Raw genomic sequence first — 23,153 nt, forward strand, 5'->3', positions numbered from 1 at the left:
CTTCTCTTTTATTTCCCAGAGAGAGTCTTTGCTTGACTGAGCTTGGGTCAGCTGTCTGACCCTGTGTCCATCAGCTCTGGCCAGGGGACAGGGTCACTGCATTCATTAGTCAAACCAGTTGCTGTAACAAGCCTCTTCAATCAATGACTTATGGCTTAATGACAATGACTTAATACAGACATTTGTGTTTTGCTCATGCAGACTTCAGTGCAGGTGTTTCTGGTCATTGCTCCCAGCCAGCTCCTTTATTCTCGTCTTATTTTTTTTTTTTTTTAAATCCAATACGTGTTTATAATTCCTCTACTGTCAGATATTTAGACTGTTTCCATTCTTACTATTATAAGTCATCCGTGGCTAAATACAGTCCTTTTCTCCTCAATGTCCAAAAGCTTAAAACAGTTGATTTCCCTCTTTTCTTCTTGGATCTCTGTCCTTTCCTGTCTTCTGTGACATTGTATACACCTGCAACATAGACCTTCTCCAAGGTCCTGAACTAGACTCTCTTGCCCCTGCCTTGTCTCAGTCACCCTCCTGGGTGAGAGACAAGTACTTACTCTCTCCTGCTCTTCACTAGGCTCCTTTACTCTTGTGGTTTCACCATCCTGAGGACCTCAGGACCCTGTGCTGGTGACTCTGGTCAGGATAGAGGGAAGATAGTATGTGAGAGGTGGCCTTCCTTCCTCTCCCCTTGTTGCTGGACCCTGTGTATCCTTTGGCCCCCAGTTCAAATTCTCCTCTCCTGGTCCATTCTGGGCCACTGCAGCCAGCAGTGCTTCCTCTCCTGATGACCCCTGGGCTCCCACAGCCCGAGGTGGGCGGGTAGAGGACCGGTTGTGCCTCATAAGAAGACAGTAGTCTTTTTTAGTTGTTTCTTTGGGGGGCAATATGTTTGTTTGCTCAGCAGAATGGTAAGTTGTTTGTGCACGGAGTCTTCTCTTGTTTCTTCCCCCAGCTTGCTTGGAATTTTATACATAAAGGCCAAATAGTCTTGGGTGACATGAGTTGGGCAGTGGCCTCATATGGTAGCAGGCACTGCCATCGTATAGCCCTCGGACAGGTGTCTTTCTCACTCCTGGCCTCAGTCTTCCAATCTATGAAATAGGGAGTCTGCTGGCTTGGAGGACAGCTTCCTGTAACTGTTTGCAGAGCCAGCAGGTATATCCTTTGCCAACTGTGAGGTTCTGTGAATTAGCAGGAGGTGTAAAGGCGGGCAGCTGTGGTTCAGGCACCAACGAGCATGTCTAGGGTGTGAAGAGCTGGGTACAGGCAGAGGAGACCATGAGTGAATTGTTCTCTCTGAAGAACTGGGGCAAAGGTAGACTAGCAGAGTGGTTTGGAAGCAGAAGGGGGCACCCTCGGAGTGGAACCAGAGACCCCAGAGGCCCAGAGCTCAGCAGGTTCCCTGAGAAGGGAGCTGGGGGCAGGGTGGCAGCTGCTCTCAGGCTGGGGAACAAAGTGTACAGTGCCCTTGAGGCCCAAGGCAGGCTCCTCTTCCTGTTCAAAAAGCCCCTGGCTGCTGCTGTGAAACCCAGCTCACGGTACGTGCTTATTAAAAGTTAGCTGTTACTCTTGGAACATGCCCAGGTGGAAAGTCACCTGCGGTTGGCCTTAGAAGTGTTGTATCCAAGTGTTGAGTCTGCCCTGTGAGTTCTGGCTTTAGGTTGGCCTGAACCTGCTTCCTCATCTGAATAATGCTGATAAAATAAAAACAAAACAAAACAAAACCATCCTCCTTTGTTTGTGGCAAGGTTCCTATGAGAATGCTTTGCTCCTAGAGGTAATAGGGGCACATCAGGCATGGTACTTAGTGCCTGATCTCATTACATACAACAGACCTAGGAGATGGGAAAGAAAAAACTAAAATTGGTTTCAGCAAAATAATATAATAATAATTGTTGTTGTTGACTTACGTAACAACAACAACAACAACAAAATATCTCTTGCTTCAGGCAGAGTTTGATCCAGGAGGTCACGCAGTGCCACCTGTGTGACGTCTTCCTTCATGGGCTCCAGACGGCAGCAGGAGAGCTGCCAGAGGCTCCAGTTTTCCGTCTCGGGCTCAAATCTGATGGGAAGAGAGAGCTTCTCACTTCCTACAGTTCGAAGAAATCTTCCTGGGCAGATTCTTGGGAGCTGCATTGGGCCACACGCCCAACCCTGAGCCAGTCACTGGCTAAGGAAGGAACGGCTTGATTGGCTAGGCTGAGCCTACGCCAGCCTCTGGAACCAGGTCTGCTCTGCTCCATGCGAATCAATGCCTTGGGGGAAGGGGCTCCCCAAAGGAGATTTGAGGTCTTTTTCCCAAAGGAAGGCGAGGGGACATTGGGCAGCTCTGTGGCAAGAGCAAGTGCGAACCTTGGAGGCTGAGCCACTGGCGCCGTGCATCTCAAACTGTCCAGTGCAAACGAGTCTTCTGGGGCTTGTGTTAAAAGCCAGTCACTGATTCAGCCGCAGGGAGTGGAGTGGGCCTCAATTCCCTTTCTAATTAGCTCCCGGGTGACGCTGCTGGTGTCTGGACCACACCTTGAGTATCGCAGCTCTCACCCATAGAGCCAGGCATTGACAGACATCATCTCCCGTGAGTCCTACAGCCACCCCGAGAGGCGGGTGTCACCATACCCATTTCATGGAGGGGGAACCTGAAGCTCGGCGAGGAGAGGTAGGACAGGGAAAGGTACAGGACACGGAAGCTAAGCCCTGGAATTTTGGAGTCAGAGCTGAGATTTCAGGGCTATTAAAGTAGAAAGGAGGCAGAGATAGGACAGCGGTCTGCCTGAGGCTGGGTGATGGATGTGGACAGAATCACTGTGGAATGAGGGCCATTCTGGAGCTGACTGCCTGAGTCATCAGAGTCCTCAGTCGGCCCCTGGGAACGTCTGCTTTTGTCTCATTCTTTCTTCTTGCAGCCTTAACTATGGGGGAGTTTGCCTGGCATCGGACGCCCAGTTCAGTGACTTCCTGGGCAGCATGGGGCCAGCACAGTTTGTGGGCCGCCAGACCCTGGCCACCACGCCGATGGGTGAGTGTCCCAAGACCTGTTCCAAATGTTGGGGGGGGTCCCCACCAGAAGCCCCGTGTCCCTCCCTCCTTCCCCTCTGCCTTGCCTCCATCTAATGAGCACCCAGCCTGGAGCCCAGTTCACACCTGCCAGGCGCTCCGCAGAGCCCGGGCGCTTGGTGTGGGAGTTGTTCTGGTCTTGTTTGGGGCTGGGAGCAGGGGGAAGGGATCTCATCCCTCAGCGGAGAGGAGGAGCTGAGTCCTTGATGGAGCTCCCAAGCCACTTCCCAGTCTCAGCTCTTGGGGCCTGTTGCAGGGGATGTGGAGATCGGCTTGCAGGAGCGGAACGGTCAGCTTGAAGTGGACATCATCCAGGCTCGGGGACTGACGGCCAAGCCCGGCTCCAAGACACTGCCAGGTGTGGAGGCTGCCCTCCCGTCTGCAGGGTGGGGGGTGGAGGCCGGGGGGATGTCCTGAGGGCTGTCTGGGTCTAGAAGAGAGAAAACTGGGTCCAGCTCTGAGGGATCCCTCAGTCCCAAAGCGAGTGACTCTTGTGTAACTGGAGATTTAGGATTTTTTCTGGAGACCCAATTGGAATTGTCCATTGACCTTGTCAGCCTCCCCGACTGGACTGAGCTCCTGGGGGCCAGGGACTGTCTTTCCTGTTTATGGTTCTACCCTAGCGCCTGGTAGGGCTCATGGAATACCGTGGGTGCTCAGCAAACATCTGCGTGAATGGGTCAACCATGAATATATAAGCCCGGGAAGGGTGGGCAAGCCAGGGACTGAGAGAGGGAAAGGGTGAGCAAAGGAAAGGGGAGGCAGGTAGGACCACCCGAGGGGGCCGAGTAGGCCCCAGCTAACCCTGGCTGCACCCCACCACCTACCCCCACCTGCCCCTGTTGCCTCTTCTGCAGACCCCCTGGGGGGACTCTGATCCCCAGCAGCGGGTCCCTCTGCTGCGCCCTTCACCCACCATGTGGGGTTCAGGCTAGAACTCATCCTGCTGGCCTCTGTCCCCAGCGGCCTACATCAAAGCCTACCTGCTAGAGAACGGCGTCTGCATTGCCAAGAAGAAGACCAAAGTCGCTCGCAAGTCGCTGGACCCGCTGTATAACCAGGTGCTGCTGTTTCCAGAGAGTCCCCAGGGCAAAGTCTTGCAGGTGAGGGGCTCGGGGGTGGGTCCATTCCACTGTGAGAGTGGAATGTGTGCTTTGTGCAAGAAGAGTATTTGCAAGTTTGGCTCTACAAGTGGCTGCCATTAACATCATCATCATCATCACCATCACCACCACCACCACCACCACCAACCTCTGGAGGCCAGGGGCTTGGCATGGAGCACAGTGGCAATAGACTGAGAGCCTTTGGAGGATCCAGAGAGGTCTTCGGCTCCGTGGCTTTTAGGAGAATCTGGGAGCTAGAAAAAGCTGCCCATCACGGGGCCGGCAAGGCCCGGGTTGGATGCCTGCAGGAGCCATACGCCTGCTCTCTCAGGGCCGCTGTTTGGACGCCTCTAGCTTATACCTCAATTTCTTGCTCCTAACCTGGGCAGGCAGAGCAAACAAGGGTAGGGCCAAGGTGTTACAAGTCTCCAAGACAGTGGGACTTTTGCCAAACTGGGAAGCCCAGGTCCTGTCTAGGACCTAGTCTTTCAACCTGTGGGTTGAGACCCATCAGTGAGTTGTGAAATCAATTTAGTGGGTCTCAACAAGTACTTTTTTTTAACGGAATGGAATAGGAAATAGGAAAGAAATAGGAAATAGGACTAGGAAAGGTAAGTCTTAGTAAGATAAGTCTTATTTGGTGGAGCCCTTGCTTCAATTATGAATCCCATGTGTTTACTGGGTGATGATATAAATGTCTGTCTTGCTGTATATACTGGTCAAAAAAGTTTGGAAAAACCCTTCTGGTCTAAAGACATTCAGAGACAATTTGAAACAATCAGAAGACCATCTGGGGCCCACATCTGGTCCACTGGACAAAGGTTTGTGCATTTTGGCCTGAGCATCTTGGGAGAAGCTCCAGAGCACATCCCTATCTGGGATGCGGAGGGAGTGGGGAAACAGAAATCTGACATGGGGTCCTTGCTACTGAGCCTTCTGACTAATGTCAGAGCAGGACAGGCCCACTGCAATTGAGGAATGCCAGTTGTATTAGTCTGCTAAGGCTGCCATAACAAAGTACCATAGACTGGGGGGCTTAAGCAACAGAAATGTATTTCTTACAGCTCTGGAGGCCAGAAGTCCAAGGTCAAGGTGTCACAGGTTATGTTTCCTGAGGCCTCCTTGGGCTGCAGACGGCCACCTTCTTGCTGTGTGCTCACATGGTCTTTTTTCTACATGCGGACATTCCTGGTGTCTAGCTGTGTGTCCTAATCTCCTGTTCTTATAACAACACCAGTTAAAACCACAACCACCCTAACGGCCTCATTTTAATGTAATCACCTTCTTAAAGGACCAGTCTCCAAATACAGTCACATTATGGGGTTAGGGCTTCAACATGAATTTGAGCGAACACAGTTCAGCCCATAACACCAGTGGAAACAGACCCATCCACACACCAGACATGAGCTTCTGATCAGCTGCCTAAGGGGTGTTGAAGACTTAGTTGAGTGACCTCGGACAAATGATTCAACCTCCCTGAGCCCCAGTTTAAACAGCTGTGAAATCGGAATCCTTTTTTGTAGGGTTGTTGGGACGGTTGACTCTAAGGCTGGTTTAGCCTTAGAACGGTTCCTGACATGCGGTAACCAATAGCAGTGGCCCATGTTGTTTGCATATTACCCTGCATGCTTGAAGAACGTCTTACAGCTTACAGCGAGCTTTCACATCCATTATCTCCTGTGATCCTCGCTTGCCAGGTGAGCTGAGTGCGGGTGATTCCATTTACAAACAAGAACTCTGAGACTCTGTGAGGTTAAACAAACGACTTTGCCCCAAACCACCCAGCCAGCACTGGGATTAGAACCTGCGCGTGTCTGACCCTAAGCATGTGCATTAAGACAACAGGCTCTATGCGTGATAAGCCAGCCCACCTTTGGAGAGGGGCAGAGTTAGAACCTGAGGTGCCGGAGAGCAAATGAGGGTCCTGTAGCCACAGACCATCCACCTGGCCACTCTAAGAGAGGAGGTTGACCAAGAAATGAGGAAGGCGCTGCAGAAAGAGTCTGTTGGAAAAAAGGAAGGAGGCTACCATGTACACTATACACGTAGCAGCCACTTTTTTAAAATTGAAGTAGAGTTGACTTACAATATTGTGTCAATTTCAAGTGTATAGCAAAGTGATTCAGTTATTTTTTTCAGATTATATTCTACTATAGGTTATTATATGATATTGAGTATTCTTGTTGCTTATCTATTTTATATATAGTAGTTTGTATCTGTTAATCCCATACTCCTAATTTATCCCTCCCTCCCTCCCTCCCTCTCCCCTTTGGTAACCATAAATTTGTTTTCTATGTCTGTGAGTCTATTTCTGTTTTGTAGATAAGTTCATTTGTGTCATATTTTAGATTCCCCATATAAGTGATATCATATAGTATTTGTCTTTGATTCACTTCACTAAGTATAATATTCTCTAGGTCCATCCATGTTGCTGCAAATGGCAATATTTCATTCTTTTTTATGGCTGAGTAACATTCCATTGTGTGTGTGTGTGTGTGTGTGTGTGTGTGTGTGTGTGTGTGTGCGCACCACATCTTCTTAAGCCAGTTGTCTGTTGATGGGCACTTGGGTTGTTTCCACGTCTTGACCATCGTAAATAAAGCTTCTATGAACATTGGGGGGTGCATGTGTCTTTTCAAATTAGAGTTTTCATCTTTTCTGGATATATACACCCAAGAGTGGGATTGCTAGATCATATGGTAGCTCTATTTTTAGTTTTTTAAGGAACCTCAGTACTGTTCTCCATAGTGGCTGCAACAACTTCCATTCCCACCAACAGTGTAGAAGGGTTCCCTTTTCTCCACACCCTCTCCAGCATTTATTATTATTATTATTTTATATATATATAATTTATTTTATTTATTTTTGGCTGCATTGGGTCTTCGTTGCTGCACGCGGGCTTCTCTCTGGTTGCGGCGAGTGGAGGCTGCTCTTCGTTGCGGTGCACGGGCTCCTCATTGCGGTGGCTTCTCTTGTTGCAGAGCACGGGCTCTAGGCGCGCGGGCTTCAGTAGTTGTGGCTCACAGGCTCTAGAGCACAGGCTCAGTAGTTGTGGTGCACGGGCTTAGTTGCTCCGTGGCATGTGGGATCTTCCCGGACCAGGGCTCGAACCTGTGTCCCCTGCATTGGCAGGCGGATTCTTAACCATTGTGCCACCAGGGAAGCCCGCATTTATTATTTGTAGACTTTTTGATGATAGCCATTCTGACCAGTGTAAGGTAATAGCTCTGACCAGTGTAGGTAACTGTAGTTTTGAATTTTTCTAATAATTAGGGATGAGCATCTTTTCATGTGCGTATTGGCCATCTGTATGTCTTCTTTAGAAAAAAAATAGTGTATTTGGGTCTTCTGCCCATTTTTTGATTGGGTTGTTGTTTTCAATATTGAGTTGTATGAGCTGTTTATGTATTTTGGATATTAACTCCTTGTCGGTCATGTCATTTGCAAGTATTTTCTAGATTTCTGTAGATTGCCTTTTTGTTTTTTTGATGGTTTCCTTTGCTGTACAAAAGCTTTTAAGTTTGATTAGGTCCCATTTGTTTATTTTTGCTTTTATTTCTCTTGCCTTGAGAGACTGATCTAAGAAAATATCGCTACGATTTATGTCAGAGAATGTTTTATCTAAGTGCTTTTCTAGGGGTTTTGTGGTGTCATGTCTTACACTTAGGTCTTTAAACCATTTTGAGTTTATTTTTGTTTGTGGTGTGAGAGAGCGTTCTAATTTCATTGATTTACATGCAGCAGTCCCACTAGCCACTTTTTAAAACTTTGTTTCCGAGGATCTGGAAGCAGAGGGCCTTTTGGGGGGTGGGGTGGCAGGTAGGACACTCATAATGTAGGGTCAGCCCTCAAGGCTCGGGCTCAGAGACGGGGCGGGTGGAGGATGGAAAGAAATGGCAAGACCAGAGGCTGGACGCCAGTCATCCAGGGACCAATAATGGTGGCACTGGAGCCAGGAGAATATGGTGGGACTTGAGCCATTTTAGGCGGTAGAATTCCCTGGACTCAGAGACGAATGGGGTGTGGGGTGACCCCAGGTTCTGGGCCCGTGAGTAGCACTGACAGGATTTGAACCACTGTGTCTCTTGCCCCGCAGGTGATCGTGTGGGGGAACTACGGGCGGATGGAGCGGAAGCAGTTCATGGGTGTGGCCCGCGTACTGCTGGAGGAGCTGGACTTGACCACCCTGGCCGTGGGCTGGTACAAGCTCTTCCCCACCTCCTCCATGGTGGACCCAGCTACGGGCCCCCTGCTCCGGCAGGCATCCCAGCTGTCCCTTGAGAGCACCGTGGGGCCCTGCGGCGAGCGATCTTAGTGCCAGGGAGGGGGAGGGGCTCCCCAAGATGGTCTGGAGACCGCCCAGCCCCGACCTGGGACCCCAGGCCCAGGGGCACATTGAACAGAGGAGGATGGGGTTCTCCCCCCACAGCGGGGAAGCAGAACGGGGAGACCTGCCCCCTCAGGGCCCCTCCTCACCCCTTCTTTTCCTCCTATCCCCTGAGACCTTCCCTCTCCCGATGGGATTGGCTGCACTTTTGACTTGGCTGGTTCTTGACCTGGTGGATGTGGCTGCAATCCGGAGAAAGGAAAGACCGAGGTGGCAGAGCAAACCATCCTCCTGCCCCAGACACTGTCCGACCGCTCCCCCTTTTTGCCTCCTTGGAAGCTCGCTGCCCGGAGCCAAGTCCAGAACCCAGCGGCCATCTCCATGGTGCCAATTACCAGCAAGTGTCTTTCCTGCGGCACCGGGTTCAGGCAGCTACTCCTGCCCCAGAGCCTATGGGGCAGCTTTGCAAGGATCCGGAGCCAGCTCCGGGGGGCCCCAAGCCCCTGACTTGAAGAGGAGCTCAGGCCTCCCTCCACCTGCCCGTGGAAGGAGCTTTGCCGCAGCCTGTTCGAGTCTATCTGTCTGTCCCCTGCCTGCCCCTCTTATGGTGGCTCTAGGACTTGGGGTCCTTCAGGGACCAGAGGATAGGAGGGGTGCCCTGGGCCTGGCACAGACCCCCAGGGTACCTGCCTCTGTGGGATTGCAACAACCTAGTTTGCAAACCGTTAGTGGACTGGACAGAACTCTTGTCGCCTGTGTTTTAGCAGAGGAGCTGTGGGACCCCGATTTTTGAGAACCCCAGCTCCAGAGAGCTCACCGTCTCTGAATTTTGGGGATGTGGGATTGGAGAGGGAGTCTGAGGAAAGCTGGGCTTGGGACTGGTGGTGCCCAGGCGAGGGTTTCCCAAGTAGGAGAATCCCTCCTTGCTGGATGAGGTCAAAGGTTATCTTGTCTGGCCCTCTGCCTCCAGGCTAAGGGTCTGGGGAGGCAACAGAGCTCCCCAATTTTAGTCTTTTTAAACAAACCATCCTGTACTAAGGGCAGAACCCACTGCCCCGGCCTCAGTGACCTTGGCTCAAGGAGAGAAAGAGAGTGAGGAGAGGCATGAGTGTGAGAATTGGGAGGTTCCTTCTCGAGCAGGCCTGGGGCCCTCCCCGGGGCTTCACAAGCCCTTTTGCATGCTGGGGAGGACGCAGGCTGGCCCCCCTCTCTAGAAGCACATTTCTGCCACCTTCGCCCAGCCGCCCACTCCCCATACCCCCCTCATTACCCAGTCCTGCTGTGTAGGGCATAGTCCTGGTTAGCCGGGTAGGGTTAGCGTGCCAGGCCCTGTGCCTGCTCTTAGCTCACTCACATAGAGTCCTTACAGAGTCCCCAGACGGGGCGAGAGGAGATGGAGTGCATTCCAGGAGACGGCCTTTCCCTCCTCGATGGCCTGGCCTGGGCCTCGATCTGGAGCCTGGTTCACACGGGAGGCCGCCCCCCAGCCCCCGCTGCCCCCCTTCCCCCTCCCCTCCCCTCCCCTCCCCCTCCCCTCCCCTCCCCCTTCTCCCCCTCCCCTCCCCTCCCCCTCCCCTCCCCTCCCCTCCCCCTTCTCCCCCTCCCCTCCCCTCCCCCTTCTCCCCCTCCCCTCCCCTCCCCTCCCCCTTCTCCCCCTCCCCTCCCCTCCCCTCCCCCTTCTCCCCCTCCCCTCCCCTCCCCTCCCCCTTCTCCCCCTCCCCTCCCCTCCCCCTTCTCCCCCTCCCCTCCCCTCCCCTCCCCCTTCTCCCCCTCCCCTCCCCTCCCCTCTCCTCCCCCTCCCCTCCCCTCCCCCTTCTCCCCCCTCCCCTCCCCTCCCCCTTCTCCCCCTCCCCTCCCCTCCCCCTTCTCCCCCTCCCCTCCCCTCCCCTCCCCTCCCCTCCCTTCCCCTCCCCCTTCTCCCCCTCCCTTCCCCTCCCCATTCTCCCCCTCCCTTCCCCTCCCCCTTCTCCCCCTCCCCTCCCCTCCCCTCCCCCTTCTCCCCCTCCCCTCCCCCTTCTCCTCCTCCCCTCCCCTCCCCTCCCCCTTCTCCCCCTCCCCTCCCCCTTCTCCCCCCCTCCCCCTTCTCCCCCTCCCCTCTCCCTTCTCCCCCTCCTTCCTCCCCCTCCCCATGTAGGGTTGTAGCCAGAGCTGCCCATGATACTCAGACGTTCTGATTTATTACCCTTGGTACTGATTTTATTTAGGAAGCACTCCTGAGGCTGTGAGCCTTGGCAGAGGGGGCCTGGGCTCCATCAGAGGAGGTCGTTTCCCACTGGGGTTGCCCGGCTGTGTTGAGACCCACCTTCCTCCCAGTCCCCCTCTAGGCTGTTGACCAGGTGATTCCTTCCACCTGGAGCCCCCCCTCCCCTCAGCCTGTTTGAGCCCTGGGCACCCTTTAAAATTCTGGAGGAGGTATAGCGCCCCCATGCTCTGGGAAGGGGAGATGGAGGCCCCCTTTGATCCAGGAGGCCTTCAGACCTTCCTGGGATTGTGGTGGCTGGAATCCCAAGGCTGGGGCAGGAGGCAGCCGGCTCTGGAGGCCCAGAATCAGCGCCTCCCCCGTGTGTTTTTTTTAAACCAGTGTGATTTTTCTGCCGTTCGTTTATTACTCACCATTCGTAATATTTTGAGCCAGGAGAGCGCCTTCTCTCTCCAGCTGTCACTGCTCTGGTAGTTCAGGGGTAGCTTTTCAAAGACGGGGCGGAGCCTGGCTGTTTCAACCAGAGGGGAGGGGGTGTGGTCTGTGCGCCCCAGCGTGATCCTGCCCTCGGGTGTCTGCACAGCCTTTATAAAGAGAGAGAGCGTGCTCCAAAGCAATAACATCCAGAGGGTGGTCACCGAGGGCCCCCCTCAATGACTTTCTTGTTTGTTCTGTGAATTCTCAGCTCACCTCCTGGAGGGGTGGGCTGGGGTGAGGGCTGGAGCCCTCTTTCTTTGTATCATCGTTGTGAGCACATGGCCACCTTCCAAGGGGCCCCGACCATTTGGCGCGGGAACCACCGTCTGTCCTCACCAGGGGATGGGGGTTTGGGGAGGGGTGACTATTCTCATCATTAGCTTTGGGGAACCTTCAAGCCTGCTCCTGTCTGATCCTTTGCCAGCTCAAACTCCCCCATTTGGAGAGGAGCAGAGAGGGTGGAGTTGGGGGGATTAGGAGTCGGGGGGCTGGGGTCTCCAGGGGACAATTCTTTTTTCAATCCTTGGGCCAAAGGTCACATGCAGGGGTATGGTGGGAAGGAGTCATCTCCACTTTCCTTCTCCAGAATCTGCCTGTCGCACTAAAGCGAAAGGGGCTTTGGGACCATTGGTGAAATCATTTCCATTTTACAAAGAGATCCCAGGCCTCTGGGGTCACCCGTGAGTTTATGACACCCCCAGCCGGGGCCTCCTCTTCCCACCAGAGGCTGAGCTGGAGCCACCATTTCCCACAATATTTCCTCCGCTCTCTCTGTGTCCTTCTCCCAGGGGCCTTGGAGAGATGGGCAGGGCCAACTGTAGCCCATCTGAGAGGGGAGGAAACTGAGGCTCAGAATCAGTAAGTGACTTGCCCAAGATGAGACCCCTCAGCAAGTGAGCCAAAACCAGGGCTCTACTGTCCCTCCTTTGTGGGACAGAAGACCGTCGCTCCAGGGCACATCTGCCATGATAAATATTTGACCTTGAAGCCCTGGGCCACCCCGCCCTGCTTGGTTCCATCTTGATGGGCCAATAACTTTTCTGGCCCCGGGTTTGGAGGAAAGGGTTGCCATAGAGACCTCGCTCTCCTGGGGTTCTGGCCTGACTAACTGAGGCTGTGCAGGATTTGGTCCAGGCCTTGATGTCTAAGTGGGGACTCCCGCCAAGGGGCCACAACCCCTCCGAGACCAACCTGAGGGAGGCAAGACACTGGTTCCTCCCTCGGGCTGTGCGGGAGTGAGCTGGCTGTGGTACACCTCATCTTAGGGAAATCCTCACCAGACCTTCAGATATAATAACAGCTGATCTTCCTGTAGTGCTTTTCAAACTTTTTTTGTTTTCAAAGTGCTTTTACCTTGCGTGTAACCTCACAAGAGCCCCTGGGCAGTCGGTGGGCACCTGTGTTATCAGCCCCATTTTACAGACGAGGAAGCTGAGGCCCTGGGAGGGGGAGGCACCTGCTAAGGTCCCACTGTGAGCTGGTGGCTGAGCCTGGATGAGAACTCAGTTCTCCAACAGTTCAGAGCTCTTTCTTCAACGTGGGGTGAAGCAGAGTTGAGGTCATGCACTTTACAAGCTGATCCGCCATCCGGCTCCTTATATCAGGAGCTCACGGGCACAGCTCAGTGTTCAGAGGCACCTCTGAGCCCCGCTGCCCTTGGAGCACGGCTGTTGCGTCAGGCAAGGCCACCTGCATTTATTTATTGAGCAGCAGCCCTGTGCCAGGCCCAGGGGACTGGGGTGCCCCACCTCCATCCCCCGTTGCCCTGTAATGACTCCTGTGGGCTCGGGGAGGCTCTGTCTGCATAGCAGCATCTCTTGAGTGGACTGGAAACCTTCATGTCCATGAGCTCATCTGACTCACAAACCCTGACAGGGAGGCACTGACTGTGCCCGTTTGACGCATAGCTTCTGTGAGGGCAAAGTGGAGACTTGAACACGGGGCCTCAGGCATCACCTCTGGAGCCCTTTCACTCTACCACTGCCTCCTGAGGGGTGGCAGGAAAGCAGGACCCCTGGTCCTCAGGCCCACTCTCCACTCACTCACCTTTCCCCCCTTCCCTCTTTGGCAGCAGGAGCCCCTCAGGCTTTTGGGGAGGGAGGGTTTCCTGGGCCCCTGGGTTGGAGCGGGTCACGTTGCATTGTGTTCATGACCATGTAGCTCATGTTGAAAATTAAAGTTTTTGGCTTTTCTAACGTGGCTTGCTCTGCTGTGTGTCGACGCCCTTCTCTCTGGGACACTAAAGGCCCTTAGTTTTAAGGATCTGAGTGCTCCGGGATGTCAGCTTTGTTAACGTCTCCTTATGGGGCTGGGGCCTGGCCCAGGAACCCTCCCAGAGATGCATAGGAGGGAACAGGGTACTGGGTGAACCCAGTCATTTTAGAGATGTGGAAACTGAGGCCCAGGGAGGGGATGAGACTCCCCGAGGTCACACTGTGGGTGATTGGCAGTACCCAGGTCTCACAGTTCCCAGAAGAGGCTGTGGTCCAGGTGTCCCCGTGACACGGGTGTCAGCAAGGCCCCCCCTTATCCCAAAGTGGGGCTGGCCAAGGACAAAGAGCATCAGATTTGGGGGTGGGGCCAATTCCACTCTGCGCGCCGAGTAAGAGAATGGGTAATCATTTAAATAGTGCAGAGATTTGCCCACTGGTGCACGCTGGACCGTAAATGTTGCCCTTCAGTCCGTCCGATCCCTGTGCTTCTCGTAGTGGGAGCAGCTGGCCTCACTGGTAGGATTCCAGTGTTGGAAGTCATGCATTTCCCCACAACACGGAAAGCCCACCTCTGCACACAACAGAAAAATGGGCACCTGCTTCCGTTCCGCAGGGCCAGCTAGGGACATGGGCCTGTGGCGAGCCTCTCCTCAGTGGCGGGTGTGGCCACGCCTTCTAAAACAATTTGGATCACAAGTGGTTTGCACCTACAGGGCGAGTTTAGAGTCATGCTTGTGCTTATGATGCGACTTTAATACATTTTTGGAGAGGAGGGAGGGGCTTGCCACAGAAGGAAATGAGAAACTACTCGTGGCAGAGGACGGCATTGAGGCTACGGCCCCTCACCCCTCTCCGAGGTCTGGGGAGGGTCTACTGACAGGTGAATCCAGACCCTCCGGCTCTAGGATCGACCCCCAGCCAGGATAGGGCTGTCAGATGGACTTACGCCGGGCCAGGGGCCTGCCTGCCCTGCAGCCGCCGCCGCCGCCGCCGCCGCCTCCAGCCCCAGGGCTCGCGGGGGGCGAGAAGCCCAGATTGTCGCGGGCCCGCAACTCCAGCTGGTGGATGCGGTAGGAGATGGAGGTGGAGCCGGCGGGGTGGGCGGGGCGGCGGAGCAGGGCGGGGCCTCGGCTCTCGGGCGCCCCCCGGCGGAGCGGGCGGGCAGCACGCTCGGGCGCGTCCGCGCTGGCCGCCAGGAAGCGCAGGACCACCAGGTTGAGGAAAGCGCCGATGACCGTGAGCCCCAGGAGGATGTAGAGGAAGCTGAAGACCACGTAGGGCGGCTTCCTCTGCAGCGCCTCGTCGTTCTGCAGCGCGACGAAGTCGCCAAAGCCGATGGTGGTGAGGGTGATGAAGCAGTAGTAGTAGGAGCCCTCGAAATGCGCGAAGGCGGCGGCCCCGAGGGCCAGGGTGGCCGCGCACACCAGCAGCCCGGCCACCACCATATTCTCGGTGGACACGTGCGGCCGCCGCAGGCCCAGGCAGCGCTTGGCCGCCAGCAGGAGGCGCCGCATCAGCGCGTTCAGCCGCTCACCCAGGCTCTGGAAGGTGACCAGCGTCAGGGGGATGCCCAGGAGCGCATAGAACATGCAGAAGACCTTGCCCGAGTCCGTGCCCGGCGCGGCGTGACCGTACCCTGAAGGTAGAGAGGAGGGGAGGGTTGATGAGGGTCCAGCTCCATCTCACACTCTCGCCCGCTGCCGGGTCTCTCTCCCCATCCCCCATAGCCGGCAGAGCATCTTGAAATGCTAGTTCGAACTAGGTCGTTCCCCGGCTTTAAAACCTTGCATGGTTACTCATAAGCGACCCAAATTGTAAACAATCCAAACGTCCCTCAGCTGGGGAATGCATAAACAACTGTGGTACATCCATACAGTGGAATTCTTTTCAGCAATACGAAGGAATGAACTACTGTTTCCTCAGCAACAAAGGATGGGTTTCAAATGTATTCTGCTGAATCAAAGGAGCCAAGCTCAGAAGGCTACCTATTGCATGGTTCCATTTAAATGACATTCTGGAAACATTGTGGTAAAACTATAGGGACAGAGAACAGATCTGTGGTTGCCAGTCCTCAGAGTTGGAGGTGGGGTTAACTAACTAAAAAAGGGCATGACAGGGGACTTCCCTGGCGGTCCAGTGGTTAACACTCTGCCCTTCCAATGCAGGCAGCGCAAGTTTGATCCCTGGTCAGGGAACTAAGATCCACATGCTGTGCAGACAAAAAAAAAAAAAAAAGGCATGACAGAATTTTGGGGAATGATGGAAATGTTCTATGTCTTAATCGTGGCTGCAGTTACAAGACAGGTTTTCATTTGGCAAAATCCGCAGAAGTGTACGCTGAAAAATAGTGAATTTTAATGTCTGTAAGTTGTGCCTTGAAAGAAAAAAAAGCAAAATCTTTTGTGTCTCCCCAGTCCCCACAGGGTAAAGTCCCAGTTCTCAGGTGATGTCCAAGCTCCTTCATGATCAGAACCCCCCTCACCTCTCCAGCCTAGCCCCATTTTGTTTCCCCAACCAGTATGTCCTTTTCTTATGGGTCCCCTCCCCACCACGATCTTCTCCCCCTGTCCCAGTCCACGTTTCCCCTCCCAGATCCTGCTCCAAGCCAGCTCTCACAAAACACCTCTTCAGTCGGGTGGAGCTCCTCATTGAGTCCCCTCAGCCGTTGTAGGGGATGTAAACATGAGTGGGCTTCCCTGAGTCTTGGCACACCGTGCTATCACCATGGAAATAGTGGATATGTGTGTCTTCCAGGATTGAGAAGCGAAAGCTTTCATGGTATTTTCAAAGGGTCCCATAACCCAGGAAAAGTCAGGTGGCCCTTCCCCAACAGAATATGCCTCCTGTAGCAAATTAGCTCCATCTGCCGAAATGTAAATACACCTCTGGCCTGTGCAGTTCCACACTGAGGAAGGTAGTCCTCCAAAATACATGCACGTGCAAAGTGATGTATGCATGTGAGTTGTCGTTGCAGCACTGTTGGTCATAGTGAAAACTGAGAAACAGCCTAAGTGTCCCATCAAAAGCAGCCTGGTTAAATAAACCACAGCGCCATTCAGACGATGGCTGTGGTTCCCACGGGGGGCAATTTTGCCCCCCGAGGGCACAACTGGCAATGTCTGGAGACATTTTTGGTTGTCACAGCTGGGAGGTGGTGGCTGTGTGCTACCGGCATCTAGTGGGTACAGGCCAGGGTCCCGCTTAGCATCCTTTGGTGCACAGGACAGTCCCCACAACAAGAATAGCCAGCCCAAAATGTCGCCGGTGCTGAGGCTGGGGGGCCCTGCTAGTCCGCCACGGAAAAGAGGACACAATTCTTCAGGGACTGATGTAAAAACGTCACCAAAATATATGAAGTGAGAAAAGCAAGAGGCAAAACCGCATGTATAATATAATATAACATGTTTGTGTGTGTGTCAAAGGAATATATGGAGAAGATATTTGGAAGGATCCTCAAAAAACTGATAACTGCATTTGATCCAGGGAAGGGATCCAAGGGTTGAGGGACAGGGAGAGAGGGAGACTTCCTTTTCATCCTATACCTTTTGTACCCTGTGTGCATATATAACATTGGAAATGTCAACCATATATATATGTGTGTGTGTGTGTGTATATATATATATATATATATATATATATATATATATATATTTAAAGATCTATGGCTCCACTGCCATGTTTTTACTTTATGGCCCTATCAGTCTGCCTCTATCTATTTGGCGGCGGGGTGGGGGGGGGGACTCTGCTGCCACTAGACAACCGTGAGGTCCGTGAGGCGAGAGACCATGCTGGTCATTTCTCTGTGTCCCTGGTCACCAGTGAATGCCCTGCACAGAGCCTGACACAGACTAAGGGCTCAATGAAAGTTTAATCATCAATGATAGGGACTTCCCTGGTGGTGCAATGGTTAAGAATCTGCCTGCCAATGCAGGGGACACGAGTTCGAGCCCTGGTCCGGGAAGATCCCACATGGCGCAGAGCAACTAAGCCCGTGCGCCACAACTACTGAGCCTGAGCTCTAGAGCCCGCGAGCCACAACTACTGAGCCTGCACGCCACAACTACTGAAGCCCACGCACTCTGGGGCCCGCATGCCGCAACAACAGAGCCTGCGTGCGGCAACTACTGAAGCCCACGCGCCTAGAGCCCGTGTTCTGCAACAAGAGAAGCCACTGCAATGAGAAGCCCACTCACCGCAACAAAGAGTAGCCCCCGCTCGCCGCAACTAGAGAAAGCCCGCACGCAGCAACGAAGACCCAATGCAAACAAAAATGAATAAAATTATTTAAAAAAAGAAATGAAAGAAATAATCAATGATAATAATAATAGTCAGACCAGATTGAAGGAGGTGCTAAGTGTGAGACAGAGGAGCCCCTTTAGGAATAAGAGGCCGGACGGTACTGTTTCGAGCTGTTTGGGGGTATGTCAGGTTTTGACAGAAAGAAAAATGAATAATGGTAGTAACTAAACATGCTAGGTACTCTACATGGATTATTTTATTTAATTGTCCAGTGACTGTATGAGATGATATTATCCCCATTTTACAGATAAGGAAACTAGGCTCAGAAGGAGGAAGCTGCCCAAAGGTCACAGGGCTGAGCTATTAACCACTATCCTCCATAGCTTCTCGGTGCCTCTCTTCTGTCCTTACAGAGCTCAGCTCCTAGATTCTGGCGCCTGGCTCTCTCTGCAAGGCTGGCTTATGCAACCTGGACCACACAGCCAGTGCTGGCGCCCCCAGGTGGCCAAAAGAGGCAAAACTGCTGTTTTCACAGTCCCTTCCCCCCACCCTCCCAGATGCAGGTCAGAGGGGAGCAGTCAGAAGAAGAGGCCATATCCAGCTGGGAGGACTCCAAAAAATGTGGGGGAAGGCAGAGGAGGTGGATAGGGTCCCACACCACTGGGCACAGTAACAGGGAGGGTCTTAGGCTAGGCCAAGATAGGCAAGCAGGGGTGCCCACTTTGACAGGAGGGGTCAAAAGGGCTGAACGGGAGCTGGGCCCACAGTTGGCAAATAATGAATTGTTATTATTGCTGATTAATAGTCGCTATCTAGCCTCAGGCCTGTGCTATGCATTTTACACACTTGATCTCACTTAAACCTGGTAATCACTCAGTGAGGTAGCAACAATTGCACTTTGTAGTTGAGGAAACCAGGGCTCAGAAAGGTACAATCAATTGTCAGAGAAGGCAGGAGGCAACAGAGATGAGAACAGAACTCTGGTCGATGTAATTGCAGAACTCAGGCTTCTAACTCCACTGCTAAACCCACAAACTCACATTGGCCTGCAAGAGCATTATGGAGGGACTTTCTCCACGGCACTGCAGGGTGGTGGTCTAAGCCCAAAGGGACACCTGGACATCCATAGCTGGGGCCTGGGGAGCGGCTGGCACCCAGCGTGGAGCCCTGCAGAACCTGCTGCTCTCCTTTTCTGTTTCCCCAGGCTTAGGCTCAGCAGGTACCAGCCAGACAGTAGCCATGGCAACGGCTGGCGGTCCAGATACTGCAGAGAAAGTGCTCTGGATCCCCGAGGGTGAGGTCCAAAGCTGGTGGTAATCAGTCATTCCTTCAACAAATATTTATTGAGTGTCTACTACCGGCTAGGCACTGGCCATACTGCAGGGACTAAGACAGAGTAGATGCCCATTCTCTTTTGTGTCATAATACAAAAAGCAATCTTTTTTTTAGTGCTTTCTATGTGTCAGGTCCTGTGCTAAAACTTTCTGCATATATTATCTCCTTAATGATAACTGTCTCACTACAGCCTTGAGATAGGGCCTATTAGCACCCCTATTTTATAGAGGAGAAAACTGAGGCTCAGAGAGGTTAAGCAAGTGGTCTGAGGTCACACAGCCAGCGTGATGCAGCCAGGCAAGGAAGCAACTCCAGCCATTTGGGCTTCCGGCCCCATTCCATCCGTCTGCCAGCCCCTGGGGCGTTTTCTGACACTCCTGCGGGCCAAGCCTCTTGGCAAACGGAACCTACTGGCTCCTCCCAGCCTTGCCTGCGTGGAACGACAGACAGCCCATTCGACAGAGGGAGGCGAGTGAGGCTCGGCGAGCTGAAATGACTGGTCCAAAGTCACCCAGCTGGACAGGGGCAGAAGTGGGATTCAAACCCAGGGACGCCGCGGGCAGCTGGGGATGGAGAGAGCGCTGAGGGGAGGCGCCGGGGCCGCTCACCGATGGTGGTGATGACGGTGATGGCGAAGTAGAAGGAGCCGGCGAACTTCCACTGGCGGCCGGCGCGGTGCGGCTCGGCTTGCCGCGCCAGGCGCTCCAGCTCGCGGTAATCCTCGGTCGAGAAGCCGTACTTCCTCCGCAACTCGCTCCGCTTCTGGGCCAGCAGCCGCTTGCGGCCGCTCTCCGCCTCGGACTCGAGCGCGTCGAAGACGGCGGCGCCCACCAGCAGGTAGGACAGGATGCACAGGATGAGCGCGGCGGTGCGCACACTCTGCTTCCTCATCGCTGAGCCCTGGGCCCCGCTCGCCGGCCCGGCACCCTGCCCGCCGCCGCCCCGTCCATTCGCCCCGACGGCCGGCCCGCGCCCCACGCGGCAGGAGCCAGGGCTGCTTGCGGCTGGGGTGCGGTACCCAGGGGCGGGGCCTCGGCGGGGCGGGGCGAGGAGGACCGAGAGGGCTCCTGCAGCTGCCCCTTCCCTGCCGCCTCCCGCACACCTGCCTTTGTTTACCCGGTGGGGCCCCGGGGCTAAGGTGTCTGCAGATAGCGACAGTGGGAGCAAAGCGCCCAAAGCCCAGGTCTGCAGGACCCCTGTCTCCACCACTATCTCGTCCTGTAACCTTGGGCAAGTCATTCATTTCTCCGTTTGGTCAGTCATCCAACAAATATTTACCGAAGCACCTACTGGTGCAAACAAGATTCCTGGTGTAAATAGACCTGATATCCTAGGATGGAGGGTTGGCTAAAAAGCAAACACACAAAGAGATAATTTAAGAAAAGTGTGAGAAAGAAGGAAAACTTCTTTTCTTGCGGGGGTGGGGGGGATCGCCAGCTAAGGTTGAGGGGAGAAAGCCTCCCTGGGGACGGACTGGGGCGGAAGCGTCCAGGCAGCAAGTGCGGGTCCTTTAAGCAGAGAAGCCAGTGTGCCTGGAGCCACAATAATCGGGGTGCTGGGGGAGTAAGGGTGGGAGTGGGGATTGGAAGGAAGACAGAGAGTCCACTTCGCACAGGGTTTTACAGGCCCTCCCGAAGGTTTATTCTTCAGTACAATGGAAAACCCTAGAGGGACTTCCCTGGAGGTCCAGTGGTTAAGACTCCGCGCTTCCACTGCCAGGGAACTAAGATCCCGCGTGCCACGGGGCGCAGCGGAGAAAAAAAAGAAAAAGAAAACCCTAGAAAGGTTGTAAGCAGGAAAACAAACACCAACAATCTGATTGACATTTAGAAACAAAAGCATTCTGGCTGTCATGTGGGAAAGGGATGGTGGCCCAGAGTGAAGGTCAGTTAGGAGACTTTTTTTTTTTTTTTTTTTGGCCACGCTGCCAGGCATACGGGACCTCAGTTCCTGAACCAGAGATCTGAACCAGGGCCCCCTGCAGTGGAAGCGCGGAGTCTTAACTGCTGGACCGCCCGGGAAGTCCCCAGTTTGGAGCCTCTTGTCGTCCAAATGCGTGCTTAGGGTGGCCTGGAATCAGGGGCATTGCCCTGGAGATGGAGACAGGCGGGTGGATCTGAGATGCTGGGGCCGGGGGTGGAGCCGGGCACACACGGCCACCACATTTCCCAGCCTCCCTCGCGCTTAGGGGTGTCCATGTGACAATGGAATGAGGGCAGAAGTGACCTGTGCCACCTCCAGGCTTGGCCCATAAAGCCCTCCCACACGCCATACCCCCACCTGTCTTCCCCAACTGCAGACTGAATGCGGACACCTAGTCTTTAGGAGAGGACAGAGCCACGGGGTGGGAGGAGCTGGGGTGCAATAACACATTGCAAAGAGTCTCCCAAAGGAACACCTAATTTGAACTTCTGTGGCATTAAGCCCCTGACGTCTGGGGTCCCTCTGTTACCACAGCTAGCGTTACCCAGATGTGCACAGCAACAGGACTTGCTGAGGGGTTGGGTGTGGAGGGCGAAGGGGAGGACGACTCAAGGATGATCCCGGGGTCCTTGGCCTGAACAGCTGGGCGCTCAGGGCACCTTCCATTGACCTCACTCCCTGAGGAATCTACCCCTGCCCCCCCCAGCACCAAGGTGACACTCAATTCAGAGTCCTGGGTGAGCCTTCATGGAGAGTCTGGGCAGAGCACAGGCAGCATCTCCTGCAGCCCTCTAGGACACCCACCTTCCCAGGTCTCTGCTGCAGCCTTGACATGCATCACTTGTCCCCCTGTGACCATTCCAGCCCCTCTTCCTGCAGCTCCTTTGCATTTTTCTGCTCCAGCTCCATTAAACTTTCAGCTCCTTGTGCAAACTCTTGCTTTGCTTGGAAGAGTCCTCTCCCCGGCCCATTCAACAGCCAACATTTATTGAATGCCTGCTAGAGGCTAGGCATTGGTTGAAGCACTTTACATGTATTCATGCATTTAATCCTCACAACCTCCTTATGTGATAGGGGCTGCTGGCTAACGCCCTATTCATCCTTCACCTCTCCCTTAGTTGGACATCTTTCCCGACTCCTAAGGTGTTCCTCCTCTGTGCTCCTCGAAGACTTCCCGTGCTCCTGCCATCTCTCATCCCTCCCACTGCTTTGTAATTCTCGTGTTCCACATATGTGTCCCCCTGAGGACAGGGACCCCATCTTGGTCCCCAGCCTGTCCCCAGCAACCGGACCTAGCACAGAGCACACATCCAGTGATCGTTTGTGGATGAACAAGCAGCAGTATCAGCATGTAGAGCGTGGACTCTGCACCTCCACTGCCTGGGAGTGTATCCTACTTTCACTTACCAGTCGTGTGAACTTGGGATGCCTCAGTTTCCCCAGATTAAAATGGGGTTAGGAAAGTTCCTATCTCATAAAGTGCTGTGGTCAGCAGAATAATGGCCTCCCTGAAGATGCCCACATCCTATCCCTGAGACCTATGACTATGTTAGGTTATGTGGCAAAGGGGAATTAAGGTTGCAGATGGAATTAAGTTTGCTAATCGACTGACCTTGAGACGGGAGATTATCCAGATGATCTGGGTGGGCCCAATGCGATCCCAAGCATTCTTATAACTGGAAGAGGGAAGCGGAAGAGGGGGAACCAGAGAGATGCAAGGTGAGAAGGACTTGGCCTGACGTTGCTACTGGCTTTGAAGATGGAGAAAGGGAGCCACATGCCAAGGACCACAGGTGACTTCTAGAATCTGGAAAAGGCAAGGAAACAAATTCCTGCCTAGAGCCTCCAGAAAGGAACGCAGTTCTCCCAATGCCTTGATTTTAGCCCAGCGTGACCCGTGTAGACCTCCATCCCACAGACCTGGAAGGTAGTACGTTTGTGTTGTTCAAGCCGCTAGGTTTGTGGTAACTTGTTATAGCAGCAACAGGGCACGACTACAGTGGTTGTGAGGATTAAATAAGCGGGTAAATGTGCGGCCCGAGAGCATCGTCTGGCCCCGACGACTCATCTAGAAGTGTCAGCCAGTTTTGCAACTATCACAACAGAGCAAAGGCCCAGGTCCACAGGGATGTTAGACTCAGTTCCTGCCCTGACTCAGTTCTCGGGCAGAATTGGGACCCCGTGCCTGTTAAGGGGAGCCTTGCACCCCTTCTTCCCCTGAGAAGCTAGAGGGGGGCAGCTCAGCAGCTCAGAAGCAAGTGTCTGGTGCTACCGCCTCA

At 53.9% G+C, this 23,153-nt stretch overlaps 2 protein-coding genes across 5 annotated transcripts in view; one reads left to right on the forward strand and one right to left on the reverse strand.

Annotated features, from left to right (window-relative positions):
• RIMS4 (regulating synaptic membrane exocytosis 4) overlaps positions 1-9,833 on the forward strand; it is a 62,906-nt gene extending 53,073 nt beyond the window's left edge. For all 4 annotated transcript variants that reach the window (XM_079943741.1, XM_079943742.1, XM_079943743.1 and 1 more), the window contains 4 exons: positions 2,907-3,019; positions 3,314-3,415; positions 4,021-4,160; positions 8,257-9,833. In XM_079943741.1, coding sequence (XP_079799867.1) covers positions 2,907-3,019; positions 3,314-3,415; positions 4,021-4,160; positions 8,257-8,475 — 574 coding nt within the window. In that variant the 3' untranslated portion in view covers positions 8,476-9,833. The remainder of the gene's footprint in view (positions 1-2,906; positions 3,020-3,313; positions 3,416-4,020; positions 4,161-8,256) is intronic.
• A 3,817-nt stretch (positions 9,834-13,650) lies between these two features.
• KCNK15 (potassium two pore domain channel subfamily K member 15) lies at positions 13,651-20,205 on the reverse strand. The gene is made up of 2 exons (XM_079945789.1): positions 19,560-20,205; positions 13,651-15,013 (listed from the first exon to the last, which is right to left on the reverse strand). Exons 1-2 carry the CDS (start codon positions 20,188-20,190, stop codon positions 14,310-14,312), a joined length of 1,335 nt encoding a protein of 444 aa, XP_079801915.1. The 5' UTR covers positions 20,191-20,205; the 3' UTR covers positions 13,651-14,309.
• Positions 20,206-23,153: the final 2,948 nt, after the last annotated feature.

The sequence above is a fragment of the Stenella coeruleoalba genome (genome assembly GCF_951394435.1).
Source record: "Stenella coeruleoalba genome assembly, chromosome: 15".
NCBI classification, from domain to species: Eukaryota; Metazoa; Chordata; class Mammalia; order Artiodactyla; family Delphinidae; genus Stenella; species Stenella coeruleoalba.

Coding starts and splice junctions, on each gene's coding strand:
- KCNK15 (XM_079945789.1), bottom strand. CDS start 20,190: ATGACTTGCCCAAGGTTACAGGACGAGATAGTGGTGGAGACAGGGGTC. Junction 15,014..19,559: donor CACCGTCATCACCACCATCG/GTGAGCGGCCCC, acceptor CTCTACCTTCAG/GGTACGGTCACGCCGCGCCG.